At 41.6% G+C, this 14,295-nt stretch overlaps 2 protein-coding genes across 4 annotated transcripts; one reads left to right on the top strand and one right to left on the bottom strand.

Moving 5' to 3' along the window:
- Positions 1 to 759: 759 nt before the first annotated feature.
- Positions 760 to 9,075, bottom strand: dnajb4 (DnaJ heat shock protein family (Hsp40) member B4). Its single transcript, XM_054757582.1, has 3 exons — positions 8,600 to 9,075; positions 4,376 to 4,968; positions 760 to 1,495 (listed from the first exon to the last, which is right to left on the bottom strand). The coding sequence occupies exons 1-3, from the start codon at positions 8,820 to 8,822 to the stop codon at positions 1,265 to 1,267; spliced, it is 1,047 nt and encodes a 348-aa protein (XP_054613557.1). The 5' UTR covers positions 8,823 to 9,075; the 3' UTR covers positions 760 to 1,264.
- slc25a24l (solute carrier family 25 member 24, like) lies at positions 7,720 to 14,195 on the top strand. Of its 3 annotated transcripts, XM_054757550.1 has the most exons (11): positions 8,311 to 9,643; positions 9,767 to 10,102; positions 10,174 to 10,300; positions 10,647 to 10,734; positions 11,061 to 11,172; positions 11,883 to 12,041; positions 12,114 to 12,251; positions 12,338 to 12,448; positions 12,713 to 12,880; positions 13,418 to 13,556; positions 13,626 to 14,195. In XM_054757550.1, exons 2-11 carry the CDS (start codon positions 9,980 to 9,982, stop codon positions 13,811 to 13,813), a joined length of 1,353 nt encoding a protein of 450 aa, XP_054613525.1. In that variant the 5' UTR covers positions 8,311 to 9,643; positions 9,767 to 9,979; the 3' UTR covers positions 13,814 to 14,195. The 3 variants fall into 3 exon arrangements, with proteins under 3 accessions (XP_054613535.1, XP_054613525.1, XP_054613544.1); XM_054757560.1 differs by lacking the exons at positions 8,311 to 9,643; positions 9,767 to 10,102 and adding an exon at positions 7,720 to 8,076; XM_054757569.1 differs by lacking the exons at positions 12,114 to 12,251; positions 12,338 to 12,448 and having other exon boundaries at positions 8,311 to 10,102.
- The last annotated feature ends 100 nt before the right edge of the window (positions 14,196 to 14,295 follow it).

Here is a 14,295-nt window from a genome sequence, read left to right as displayed (position 1 = left end):
TTTTCTTGTGATATTATGACTTTATTCCCATAATATTTGGACTTTATTTTCAGAATATATATTGTCATAAAAGCTATAACATTTTTAATCAGATTAATAACATTTGCAAAATAATCATGATTAATCACCACTTGCAACTATGTCTGAAATATACCCATTTTTACTGTATTTTCCTGAAAGATAAATAATAGTAGCAGAACATTTAAATCACACTTTAAGCGTGTTATTATGAACAACGAGAAGTTGCGTTCACCACATTTAAGTTAAATTCACATGTTTTGAGTGTCATTATGATAACAAAGAGATTAGAGACTTTTTTGTCAGTTGGAGATACATACTGTATATGGCGTTGGAATTGCACTGTTGTTGATGTCTTCAGATCAGAATAAAGTTATGAAAGAGCGTCAGACTCTGTGTGACTCCGTGGGAAGACTACACTGTGCTTCCGTCTGCCGTCGTAACGGAGAGGCGCGTGCATTAATTTTGCAAAAAAAATTAACGTAATTAAATTAATTTGACCACCGTCAAAGCGCTATTTTTGACAGCCCTACTTTTAAAAGATAGCTACTATTTCAACTTTATGCTTCTAAAATTAGATTATTTTTCCTCATATTACTACTTTATTCTCGTAAAATGACTACGGCTTTTCCCCCCATTTTCTCGTTGAATTGTATTTTTTTTAATGTGCAAAGCAAATGTGGTCCGGCTGTGTCACATCTGTTTCTCCCCCCTCCCCTTCCCTTAGTCGTGATGAGTGATGTAGCGCCCCCTGGTGGTAAATCGTAAGCCCTGTCCTGTAAGTGTAAGTGCTAGCAGCAGAAAGGCAGCAGCTGTGGCCTGCTAACTCGTCTGAATTAAAAGCACAGTCAGTTATTTCATTATTGAACTTTGTGCATTGGAGCTGGCATAATTCATATATGCTTATAATACCTCATCAGTTAATATGGAAATATTTATTTTCAAATTCAAGTTTTACAAGGTCATTTCTAAACTACGCACACACACACAGGGGAACCAAATGATGGTTCATAAGTCCAAAGTAAAGCTGGTCAGCAATGACGACTGTCACATCTTAATGAAAGCAGGAGATTGTTGTTTGGCACGGCACATTTCTGGGTTTCACCAGGATTCCACACCAGCAAGGAAAAGAGGTCTGTGTACGTACAAGGTCTTGGCAGCATGCATTGAATTTATAAAAACACCCAAAATGAGTGCTGATATTGCACATCCATCCAGGTGGGCGTCCGCACCTCGTTGCTTGGCTCTATGCCGGTAAATGCCGCTTCAGGACATCCTTGGCGTTGCCGGGCAACGTTTCGGGAAAGTTCACATCAAACTCAACCACCAGGTCTCCTCTCTGCTCTGGGTTTTTGGGGAAGGGCAGGCCTTGGCCCACCACAGTCTTTCTCATGCCAGGCTTGACCACATCCGTGATCTTCATGTTGCACGTGTTGCCGTCTATCGTTGACACGGTTACCGAGCATCCACACAGCGACTGCAAAGATAGGATAATGTAGGTGGCAGAAAGGAACACAATGTTTCTCCATTATTCTTTATACACTTCACAGACTTTATTCTAAATAATTTCACTATTAGAACATATACAGTAACAGTGAATATACCTGCCATCCCCAAACTTAAAGGCTGATCTGAGTGCGTGAGAGACAATATTACAGTAAACTATTAGACAAGAATAAAAACAACATTAGAGCAACATGGGACATTCTAAACAGTATGATCAGGAATGCATCCAAGAAAGCAGATTGCCGTCATTATTTTAAATGTGGAAATGAGGATATGAACGAGGTAGTTGAAATGTTCAATAAATACTTTGTAAGCATTGGGCCAAATTTATAAGAAAGGATCCCAAATAACTTGTCAGTGGAAGTAGGGAATGAAAGGAAGTAGGGAATGAAAGTATAGACAGGAAAGCCAACTCCATGTTCCTCACCGGTGTGATAAAAAACTAATAATTGATATGGTCAATAAAAGTACAGCAAAAACATCAACCGACTGTAATGGAATTGACATGAGAACAATAAAAAAAGGTCATTACCGAGACTGCGGAACCACTGACGTACATCAGTAACTTATCATTTCAGACTGGAATAGTTCTAAACATCAACATCAATTCACTAACTACCAACCAGTTTCTTTATTGCCACAATTTTCTAAAATCATGGAAAAGCTATTCAGCTACAGGTTGGATAATTGATAAATACTAATTATTTACTAACTGACAGCCAATATGGAACATTTCATTTTCCATGGTACTAATTGAAATAACCGAGGAAATTACCAACGTTATAGGCCGTACCAAGTGCGTAGCTGCAGTATTTATGGATTTAACAAACGAATTTGATACAACTAGAAAGGTATGGAATCAGAGGGTTAGTCTTGAACTGGGTAAAAAGCTATTTAGCAAACAGGAAGCAATATGTGTAGCTAGGTGATATACATCTGCATGCTTGTGCTCCAAACATTTTTTTTTGCTCTAATTTGCTCTAACTTATTTAATACTTGGGATAGAGAAGTGAATGAGGTATGAGTTCACGTCATGTTTTATCAGATAGAATTAATCACAGACTTGATTTTACATATTTCAAAATTTGTAACATTCCTACGCAAGGTATTTATGTTGAAAAACAGCAAAAGTAGCGGGTACACCTACAGTTAATTCAACCTGAAGAGATGTTGATTGCACTTTGCATTTGCAATTAATTGTTGTTCACTTGTTTGTTTAAATCCATAAATAATTTATACCTGATTCCCTTACAAAAATCAACATGAATCTAGGATACCTCACCTGTAGTGTCCAGTATCCAGGTATTTATTTCACAGTCACACTGGTTGAATTTTTGGCTAAAAAGTTACTGAATCAATTTAAAGTTACTGAATCGTTTCGGATCGTATCGTTCTAAATGAACAATATTGTCCTTGAATCGTATCGGCAACCACAAATCGTGATACGAATCAAATCGAATCCTTACACCCCTACTTTATGCAATTTACTGCAATTTCTCCATACAGATTTACAAACCTCAACTTCATTGTAACACATTGTTATATTGCTTTATTATTTTCTCGTGTTATTCAGAACTGGCAAAGGGAACATGTTGATGGGAAATTAACAAATGTATTAGCAATTGACACAATTGGGTTGGGGGAAGGCACGGGTCTCCACCACTAGAATGTTACAGAAAACTAGGGTTGGGAGATTTTTATATACCGGTATAAATCCTTCCAATCATAACAAAATGATGTATACTGGTAGAAATTATCATTTTCCTAACGCAGAGTTGATGACGTGTTTTCCCTGTGACTGTGCACCGCGGCGCACTGTATTGACGCATTGGCGCGTCACGTCTACTACAGAATGGTCCCACGGTGGCGGAGAAAGCAGAGCAAACAACAAAACAACAAAAGAGACAAAATGAGCATGGCTGAAGGCGGAGGAGAAGCGTAGACTTTAGACAAATAAATTGTTGGTAAACGGGAGGTACCGGTGTAATATGGAAGTAGTTTGGTTTCGATAGAGCAGATGTAGTAAAGACGGGGAGTAGCCGAGTACCTCAACCATATAGTATTAGCCTCACGGCCCACTACATAACCAGCGACTCGACTTTGAAGTCGTCCTGTCTCCAAACAAGTTTTCTCCAGAGAAACACACAGGTGAAAATATTGTAAGTGAGTTGAAGGAGTTTCTCCAGGAATGGGACTTGGATGAGAAGAAACAAGTGTGTGTAACTACTGACAGTGGATTTTGTGTTGTGAAACGAGCTGCCCTCAACAACTGGAATAGACTGGCTACCTTTGGACACTGTACGCAGTGTCATAGCTTACTTTTAATTTCATTATTTTTTTAATTATACTGGTTAAGGTTTGTAGCTTTTTATACAAAACTCTGCTGATTTTAATTATATCGTCATATCGTGTTACATCCCAAAAATATTGTGATACATGTTAAGGTACACATCGCCCAACCCTACTGAAAACATGAGCTTACTAAGTCTAGTCCAGTGTATTCATTAGCGGTGCTTATGGACATGATGTCAATTGAGAGGGAGTGAGGGTAGCTAATAATACCAGGATGTGCAGAAGGTTTCACTATGGCAAACATTCTGTGTGAGTAAAGGCTGTTTAAATATTTGTTCCGACAACTCAGAATGAATCACATCATGCAGAGATGCGAGGGTGTAGGAGGAATCGTAAAAATGTATCTGGCAGCATGACCACGTGGGCGACTGCCACCTCTCTGAGCCCCCCTGGAGATGTCAGGTGTTTGTCAATGCTGATGAAGCAGACTACATAAGAGTACAGCTAGAGGGGGGATTGATACGATGCTCATTCAGTGTGACTCTTTTGCTGGTCTCACCTGTCGCAGGCTCACACGGACAGGATACACAATGTTGGAGCCTTCCCGCCTGAAATGAGGGTGGGGCTTGTCCTTGATGACAAAAACGATGTCAGCCGGGATGGTGTTGGGCGACTCATCTCCCTCCCGTGGGAAGGTGATCTTGGTTCCTTCCTTCCAGCCGCGCTTGATCTCAATAGTGAGGATCTTGTCCTCAGTGCGCATGGTTCTGCTGTCCGGGTTGAGCCTTTTGCGAGAGATCTTCATCCTTTTGGTGCAGCCGTGGAAGACCTCCTCCAGGGAGACCCTCAGTTCGTGGATGATGGCAGGGTCCTGCTTGCGCCGCGGCTGCTGCTGCTGCTGTCCTCCCAGGCCGGCGTGTCCATCCCGAGGCAATCCGTTCAGATTGAAGCTGGTGAAGGAGCCAAAGGGATCGTTTCCATCCACCTCCATGTCCTCGTCATCACGCCCATTGGGCTTGCGCCCAAAGAACATCTCAAAGGGGTTTGAGCCCCCAAAGAATGTGGCAAAGGTGGCATGAGGATCCCCATGGAAGGTATACGTGAAGGTGTTGCCTTGTCCGTCACCAGGAGGACCACTTCCTCCCTTGAGACCTGAAGGACAGCAACATATGATTCTTAGGGTGCTTTCACACTTTAATCAAACTCATTTTTTCCCCGTTTGGTTGGGTATAAATACAGTAACTGAAATCGGGTATGGACCAAATCGACAAACCTCAAATGAACCTCAACTGACAATTTCACAAATCAGGTTTGACCCCGAGTACCATACTGGTCACATAACTGTCTTTGGTTTAGCATGTATTTGATTGTCAGCGCATTCTCATCATTTGATTGACATGTCATCTTTGTCTTGTCTTCTGACCAATTCTGATCCATGTGTTTATTAGCGCTCACTCTACTTCCTGTTTACATCCTCCTGTAACCAATCAGAGAAGGGAGAACGTGACACCTTTTTTACTCACTCTGGACGCGTTACCGCATGAAAAGTTACTGAACCCGGTAGAAAGGACACAGAGTTGATGCATCCATCTACTGAGTGAGACCAAAGACAGCCAACTAGCACCCCCTTAGCCTTCTGGATTTTGGGGCTAAAAGGCCTAAAAAAAAAAAAGTCATACCCAAAGTAAACATGAAGTGTTCTTGAACCATTTGGAGTAAATGCATGACTTTGGGCTCTTTTGAAAGCTAACAAGCTGGATTTTTCTCACCAGTTGTGAGAGCCTACTGACACGGGGAAATAGGGGTTTGAATACACTGAAAAGAAGGACTTGGTTGCCTCGATGGAAAACCAAAACATACAAAAACGTAAGAAATTTTACCAAAAGGAAATAATTTAAATATAAAACAATGTGAAATAATTATAAATGAGGAATGGATGTAGCTTATTGTTGATGTGGACTTCCTGTACATCCTGGTGAGATTTAATTCAATAGTGTTTCTCACTTTATGCATCAAATTGCTGCCACTCGCAATTTTTCTTTGGCCCCATGGCAGGTTATGTAGCAGTCACACTCAATGAAAAATGCACGGGCAGGGAGTCAGCAACACATAGAGTACTTTGTTTGAGGCCTCCATTTTGTGGAACGATACAGTACAAGGCAAACAGACTAGATTCTTATGTGCAATACTGTATAAAAACCAAGACAGTGCACAGAAACAGAGGCAAAATTTTGGCAAAAATGTTTGACAAAAAACAAATCATACAAAAATTGGGGCGCACAAAAACCAAGGTTTGACTGTAACTAGTTTAGAGGTATGGATTGGAAAACATGTATGGATCCCCCAGCTGCCCCGACCCTCCACCTGCGGGGTCAAGCATAAGGGTCCAGTGCAATGTGCTTTGGTTGGCGATCGAAGGCAGGCGTGTGGGCGACCTGGTCTTCAGCGGCCAAATCTGCTTCTTGGGACATGGAACGTCATTTATCTGGTGGGGAAGGAGCCCGAGCTTGTTGGGGATGTTGAGATATTTCGACTAGACATAGTCGGACTCATCTCGACCGACAGTTTGGGTTCTGGAACCCAACTCCTCCAGAAGGGCTGGATGCTGTTCTACTCTGGGGTTGCCGCTGGGGAGAGGTGGTGAGCTGGCGTAGGCTTATTAATAACCCCTCAGCTTGGTGCCTCAGTGTTGGCGTCATTCCCGGTGAAAGAGACGGTCACTTCCTTACGCCTTCGGGTTAGGGAAAGGGTCCTGACTGTCGTTTGTGCGTATGCGTAACACGGCCATTCTGAGTACCGAGCCTTCTTGGAGTCTGTCAGAGGGGTGCTGGAGAGCACCCCAGCTGGTGACTCCGTAGTTCTACTGGGAGACCTCACCGCCCATGTGGGCAATCACAGTGTGACCAGGAGGGGTGTGACTGGGAAGAACGGCCTCCCCGATCTGAACGCATGCGGTGTGATGTTATTAGACTTGTGTGCAAACCACAGTTTGTCTATAACAAACACCATGTCGGAACATAATGATGTCCACAAGTGCACTTAGCGACAGGACACCCTAGGCCGCAGGTCTATGATCTAGTTTGTAGTCGTATCATCAGACCTGCATCCGCATGTTCTCGACACACGGGGGAAGTGAGGAGCTGAGGTGTCAACTGATTACCACCTGGTGATGAGTTGGATTAAATAGCGGGGGAGGATGCCGGACAGACCTGGGAGACACAAACGATCAGTGAGGATGTGCTGGGAACGTCTGGCAGTCTCCCATTTGTCGAGTCTTCAACTCGCACCTCCGGCAGAGCTACGCCTGGATCCCGGGTGAGGACGAGGATATTGAGTCCAAACACACACGAGTCCACACACACACACACACACCAATTGTCATGGGGGTATGTGAATAAAAATGAAAAACAACTAGTGCCTAACACTCACAATTACGAGTGCGCAGAACGCACAGTCAACGCAGAAAGAAGGAAGGAGACAGCGCAATGAAGAACTTCATGCTCTGTCTCTGTCCTTGAGTTATATGAATAAGTAAGTTTGATGATTATGTTGTGCAGTAAGAGTGTTTAATCTTGAAGATTTCATTTATATTGGTGTTCCAATCCCCGCACTGTGAAAACCTGTGAAAGTATGTGCATGTCAGGATGAAAGAGTGGGGCTTCCCCCGAAAATGAGGCTTTATTGCTGGTTTATGTATTTTTGTACTTTGGATACTGCTTTATCATGTTTCTTAAACTGTTCCTTTCATTTTGGTATCAAATTATTATGCAGGCTTAAATCATAGCGATTGCAAGTGGACAAAAGTGAAGCTCAAGTTCAACCCATTCAAATATCCGGCTGAAATGAATACTTATCTATTTGTATGCTTAAAACAACATCAAAATGCGTAGTCTTTCAATAGCGTTTTGACCGCTGCCCCTCCCTACTACTGCATATGTGCAGATTGATTCCGGAAGATGGCAGCGAAACAAACTTGTTGGCGGTGAGTTACCCCAGTGGAGCGGATAAGACGAGAAGGCGAGTGGAAATCAGTTTTTATCAAAACTACTGAAGATGTCAACCTTTTTCACAGTCACAAGCATAGACATTTTATGAATCGATTTTAAACTTCTTTTCTGTAAAGCACTTTGAATTACCTTGTGTACGAATCGTGCTCTATAAATAAACTTGCCTTGCCCAGACACGACAGCAGCACTGCTACTGTCAGCTGAGGAGAATGCAGTAGATGAAGCTGAGAGTGTCGCTTTTCATCACAAAGATGTGAGTATTAAAGCGGTACACTATGTTAAATGTTCCCTGGTGTTCTTATCAATTACAGTAAACGCGTTGAGATGATTCACTTGTTTGGTAATAATAATTCCCCAGGAAGATTTTAAGGACTTCATATACTTCAGGAAATTGGATAATTTTCTCATATTCACACTTGTTAGAAGATGATAAACATTAATAATTCAAAATGTTTTTTGGGCGGGGGGGGGGGGGGTACATCAAAATGGCTATGTAACTAGCAACTTAAGATGACATAACTGTAAGAGATTTTAAGAGTAGCAGGGAAAAAGTGTCCTAAATTACACACTTACATGTTTTTTACATTGAAAAAAAGTTTTAAAAAATTAAGTAAATAAAAAAGATAAGGATGTGGAGAGCTCCAATGACTAGGTTTGCCTTGGGTCCTCAAATGACAAAATACGCCCCTGGCCGTGCTAGATGACATGAAACCTACAGGCCAATACATAATAGGCAGCAGGTGTTTGAATTCAATTGACAGAATTGATAACATTACCTTCTTCTCCGTGTTGATCATAAATGTCCCTTTTCTTTGGGTCGCTGAGGACCTCATAAGCCTCGGCGATCTCCTTAAATTTATCCTCGGCGGCCGCAGACTTGTTCTTGTCGGGATGCCATTTCAGCGCCTGCTTTCTGTACGCTTTCTTGATGTCCTCCTCTGTGGCTCCTTTACTGATGCCCAGCGTTTTATAATAATCTTTGCCCATCGTTTTCTGCATTTAACTTCAAAGCCTCGTCGATGAAAAGGGAGAGAGGCGAAAAAAGCTTCTTCAGCCCGGACTAACGTCCACCGAGTCGAATAAGACAGAGCATTTGGGAGACGAATGCTGAGCTCCGTGTTATTATATTGTTATTATATGCTGCTTGCAGGGTGACCCTTTAAATAGACAAAGCGTCTCCCTCCTCTGCAGGCTGCAGCAGCCTTCGACGTGCGTCAAGCTCAGCGCCTGAGACCATTCTACTTCTGGGTTGAGTTTCAGGCGCGAAAGCTACTTGACTCGGTGCTGTTTACCTGAACTTTTGTTGTTATGTTGTTTTAAAACGTCATTGTGATTAAATGTCACCTACCACTTTATACTTTCAATTTGATAGTACTCGCATGTATCTTAATTATCGCAATATAGTCGATATATTCGTCATATATTACAAGGATGTGGTATTTGACGTGAAGCAGGTAGACCAACATTGTTATTTCAAATATGCTTATTCGTCAAATGATAGTCTCTGGCATCAATCAACTAAAAATACACAACAATGTGCAAAAAAATAACGTTTGAAGAAACAGACTTTGCAGCGTTCGTACCGAGTGTTTATTTTGAAATAGCGCTTCCGTTTTTTAATACAACTAGTTGCATTGATGTCCAACTCTGGGAGCCAGGAGATTTTTGGAGAAGGGAAAATTATTTGTCGGCGGGGGGTTTACACTATACCGGGTTCCAGTTTGCCAGGTGACAAATAAAAAAATACTAACAGTGACTAGACAGAACAAAACAGTCTGTTCCGGATGTGACGCCACCACTGACCGCATGCTGAATCGCAGGTACTGTACTCAATAATATGTCTCTTTAAATGTATGTAGTCTAAATGCGTATATCCTTGTTATAAAGATTATTATTTGTGTGAATAAGAGATATTTTAATACAGGGATATATTTGATTCCCAGTATGAAAAGTTACGTTTGCGTGAAAGGAGAAACGATGCAAGATGACTATCAGATGCAACTGCAGCGCTATCTGCCGTTTCAAGATGGCAATGCAGTTTCCCGATTTATTGCTGCTGCTGAGGATGCTGCAGATGATGCTGCTGTTGCTGTGGTGGTGGTCCACTAGCAGTGAGTCAGCACCGGAGCAGGTCTGCTGTGAAGTAATCAGCACCAATGGATCAGTTCCGCGGTTTATTTGTCAAACTGGACCAGAACAATGATGGCTTCATCTCACTGTCGGAGCTCCACAGAGAAATGAGCAAGCATGGCATCTTGGCGGCGGATGCCAAGGTCCAGGTAGGATGATGGATGGTGACATTCTTCTCCAAGCCTCACTGATTATTTCTCTTTCTTTCTCTGTCTCCCAGAATGTCATTGATTCCTATGACAATGACAACAACGGTGTGCTGGACTATGATGAGTTTCTCAGCTACATGATGGACAGAGAGAAGAACTGGAAAATTTACTTTCATCACCTGGACAAGAACAAGTGTGGTGAGCAAAAAGAAGAATTATATTAATATGACGACTTTAAACATGAAGAAAATACTCTTTTCACTGTAAAAAATAAATAAATAAATAATTACCCTGATGGGCCTCATCATTAGGTACCCCTGCACCATCCATCGAGAGCCAATACAAGAGCTATGTCAAAAATTTAATCCAAACTACAACCACAACATTAAACAACTGGTTATTATTCTGTTTGTTCAGGCTGAATGTTTGATACAGCTCTGGTATGGCATCTCATTAGGTTGTGCGGGTGCACCTAAGTTTGTTGTCAAATTCATTCTCTGGTGCGTTGCATACAATAATTGTTGTACGTCTCTTTTCTGATTAGGGGTGATTGACCAGGAGGACATCATATGTTTGTTTAAGGAGTTAGGAGTGCTCATTTCAAAGGCCAATGCCAAAAAAGTAATACAAATGTAAGATTTCTTTGCACCTCATGATGGCTTCTGTTCATTTTACATTCACTGAATGTGTAAAGGGCCACTGAACATCTGATATATAAAGAACAATGGGATTATCCATTCATTATTCTACCTCATGTCCATTTTTTACTAAACAATATGCAATGCATGGACAACTTCTGCAACTTTGAAACAAAATACTACTAACTACAGTTACACTAGCTTGCAAATAGCTTTTATTATGACCATTAAGTGCTATTAGCCCCTATTAGCTGACAAAATTTGTCGATAAAACCAGGCGGTGGCATTTGCACATAACATTTGTGTTTTTTAAAAAACAGGATGGACACAGACAATTCGATGACAGTGGACTGGGACGAATTCCTGCAGCACGTCATCCTCAAGCCCGTGGACACCATCGGGGAGTTGGTGTCATCATGGAAACACAGTCTGGTAAGAACAGCGCTGTAAGAGACTCATTGCAAGTTATCGCAAACGCTTGACTGCACTTGTTGCTGCCAAGGATAGCCCAACCAGTTATTAGGTTTAGGTTTCACTTTTTCACACAGGGCCATGTAGGTTTGTTTTTTTTTCCTCTCTTCATAGTAAAAAGTTTCATTTTAAAACTGCATGTTGTTTTCGGTTGTGTTGTCATTGAGTAATATTTAAAGTTGTTTGATGATCTGAAACATTTATTTGTGACAAACATGCAAAAAAATAAGAAATCAGGAAGCGGGCAAACATTTTTTTACACCACTGTATATAGTGTTGGAATTGCACCGCTGTTGATGTGTTCAGATCAGAATAAAGTTATAAAAGAGCGCCAGACTCTGTGTGACGCTACATTGTGCCTCCGTCTGTCGCCTGGCTTGCTGTGATGTGTATGCGTTAATTACGCTAAAAAATGTAATGTCATAAATGAAATTAATTAGTTACAGTCTTTAACGCGCTATTTTTGACAGCCTACTTTTTATACAAGCGCTTTGATCTTCTGCAGAAATCCTCCAATGCCTTTTCAGCCCAGAAAATTAACAGCGCACATGTGTCAGGAACAAGACGCACATTTTATTCCTTGATTGTGTTGGAGTCTGTTGAGCAATGGCTTTGCTAATTACACTCGATGGTCAGAATTCACAAAATGTGCTTGTCCTGTCGTCTTGCAGGTTTTCAATGTAGGCGAGAGCCGAGCGCTGGCCATTGAGTTTCCCGAAGACAATTCTGGTGTTGGTGCGTGGAGGACATTTGTTCTTGGTGCAGGATTGGCTGATGCTGTATCCCGAACGGCTACAGCTCCCATCGACCGTCTCAAAACCCAACTGCAGGTCAGGGCCTGGAAAATAAAACTTCATAAAAAAATCTTGTTCTATGTTGTATTGACATTGCCCACTTTGTAGTTTTATGGATCCAAAGCCTTCTCTCAAGGCTTTCAGGAGATTAGGTCCGGCGGCCTGCGTTCCATGTGGCAAGGCAATGCTGTCAATGTGCTAAAGGGGACGCCGCAGTCCACACTTCAGTGTCTTGTCTACGCTCAGGTGCCATAATGTCCCCACCAGCTTAGTTCCATCATCCGTTAATTAAACATCTCCTGATACTAATGAACTTTTACTCATGGGCCCAGATGAAGGTGTCCATTCAGGACAGAAGTCAGAAGAATCTAAGTGTCCGGCAGCGCTTTGGCTTGGGTTGTGTGTCTGGTGCTGTTGCTCATGCCGTCTTCTACCCTTTGGAGGTATCCCCGTTTACGTAATGTTCAAAATGGCAATTTGGACATTTTCTGTAAAAAGATCAGAGACGATTATGCTAGAATGGGCCACCAATGCCATGGCATTATGATGTCATGTCCTATGCTGTTAATAGCCAGTAGGGGGCATTTACCTGCAGCAAGAAATCCTCCATACATACAGTACATACATCTGAGCATTCACTCCCATTGATATTGCAATTTCTATTTTGTCCTCTTCATAGCTGACTTTCATAAACCTTTGGCCAACAGGTGTTGAAAGTGAGACTCAACTTGCAGCGAGTGGGTACCAATCACGGTGTGGTGGCGTGCGCACGCTCCATCTATAGGCATGAGTCCTTGTCCTCGTTCTACAGGGGCTTCAAACCCAGCATCCTGTGCATGATCCCTTACGCAGGTGTGGAGTGTGCAGTTCATCAGGTGAAACCAACATGACATCCAACACACAAACATACAGTCAAACCTTGGTTTTCCAGCACCCCTGTTTTTGTAGGATTTGGATTTCAACTAAAATTTTTGGCAAATTTGGCTTTGGTTCCTGTAGACTGTTTGGGTTATAATACAATATTGCGCGTAACAAACTGTTGTATCTTACCCTTTGGTATGTTGATAGCATTGATTGTTTTTTCAGCCATCTTGGATCACACACCCAACACCAAATCTGGCCATACTTAGTTGACACAGTACTACGGTAGGTATCCTATAAGATGAACGTAAAAATAAAAACTGAACATAAAATGTGTATTTATCTATTTAATTTGTCATTTATATGTATTGTGCATGGTTTTCTGCATGTAAAACGAATTATTCTCTATAAAATGTGTTTTGTGTTAATATTTTGGGGTGTCTGGACTGTATTAATTGTATGTACATTATTTCTCATGAGAAGAATTTATTTGGTTTTTATACAACAAACCGAGGTACCACTGTGCTTATATTCATTTGTGTCACTGCCAGTCTATCGTGAACTGGGCCCAGAGTGATCCAACCTACAGCAGTGACTCCATGCTGTTCTTCTTCAGTTTTGTGGCCTTTGCTTGTGGACAAATGACCAGCTACCCTTTGGCAGTCATAAGAACGCAGCAGCAAGCACAAGGTACAAGCATCTACTTTTATATTTTAGATATTTTCCGACAATTTCATCACCAGTTGTCTTGTTTTCCAGCCTTCTCATCGCATTCACAAGCTACATCAGGTGTACTGCAAGGCCTTCTTGGGATTTACCAGAAACATGGACTGAGGGGATACTACAATGGAATGGGAGCCAGTTTCGTCAGGGCTGTTCCTTGTGCCCTCATGAACTTAATCTTAACAAGAACATTTGAAAATCTCTTTTCCTCGACAGAAACCTGAGATTTAGCAGAGGTGTTGTGTTCTCTATTGCCTTCTCAAGAAGAAAATTAAGGGGTGTGCTCCTATCAGCCACATTGGATTAGCTGACGTAACACTTAATACACGTGCAACTGAATTAGAAGCACATTATTGTTGTTGCTTATTTCAAACAGAAATGCTGTGGGAGATTGAACTGCTAGATTTGCGTTGGTGATTGTGTAATAGTTTAGGTATTCTCTTGTCCAGTGTTGTTTATGTGTGTAAAATATGTATGTAGAGTGTCACTGAATGGGAATACAGTAGCTTCCGACATCTCATAAAAATAAGACAACAGCTCTCCACCGGTGGGGCCATTCTTTTTAATGTCATTCCTCATAAAAGTAGATTCCTGTGCTGGTCGTAAATGCTGACATGTAACATACAGACAGTATCCATCATAGTAACACACTCAGCTCATACAGGCTAAAACAAAGTCCACTACAAAAACTACAGTATAACGAATT

Source organism: Dunckerocampus dactyliophorus, chromosome 2 (genome assembly GCF_027744805.1).
Source record: "Dunckerocampus dactyliophorus isolate RoL2022-P2 chromosome 2, RoL_Ddac_1.1, whole genome shotgun sequence".
Taxonomy (NCBI): Eukaryota; Metazoa; Chordata; class Actinopteri; order Syngnathiformes; family Syngnathidae; genus Dunckerocampus; species Dunckerocampus dactyliophorus.
Note: the sequence above shows the minus strand (reverse complement) of the source record. Positions and strands in the feature narration are given on the sequence as shown.

What these genes read in the sequence shown, in the direction of transcription:
- dnajb4 (XM_054757582.1), bottom strand. Translation starts at nt 8,822, where the DNA reads ATGCAGAAAACGATGGGCAAAGATTATTATAAAACGCTGGGCATCAGT. An exon ending in TGATCAACACGGAGAAGAAG is followed by an intron (nt 4,969 to 8,599) that starts GTAATGTTATCA and finishes GCTGTCCTTCAG; the next exon opens with GTCTCAAGGGAGGAAGTGGT. An exon ending in TCCGTGTGAGCCTGCGACAG is followed by an intron (nt 1,496 to 4,375) that starts GTGAGACCAGCA and finishes CTATCTTTGCAG; the next exon opens with TCGCTGTGTGGATGCTCGGT.
- slc25a24l (XM_054757550.1), top strand. Translation starts at nt 9,980, where the DNA reads ATGGATCAGTTCCGCGGTTTATTTGTCAAACTGGACCAGAACAATGAT. An exon ending in CGGCGGATGCCAAGGTCCAG is followed by an intron (nt 10,103 to 10,173) that starts GTAGGATGATGG and finishes TCTGTCTCCCAG; the next exon opens with AATGTCATTGATTCCTATGA. An exon ending in CCTGGACAAGAACAAGTGTG is followed by an intron (nt 10,301 to 10,646) that starts GTGAGCAAAAAG and finishes TTTTCTGATTAG; the next exon opens with GGGTGATTGACCAGGAGGAC.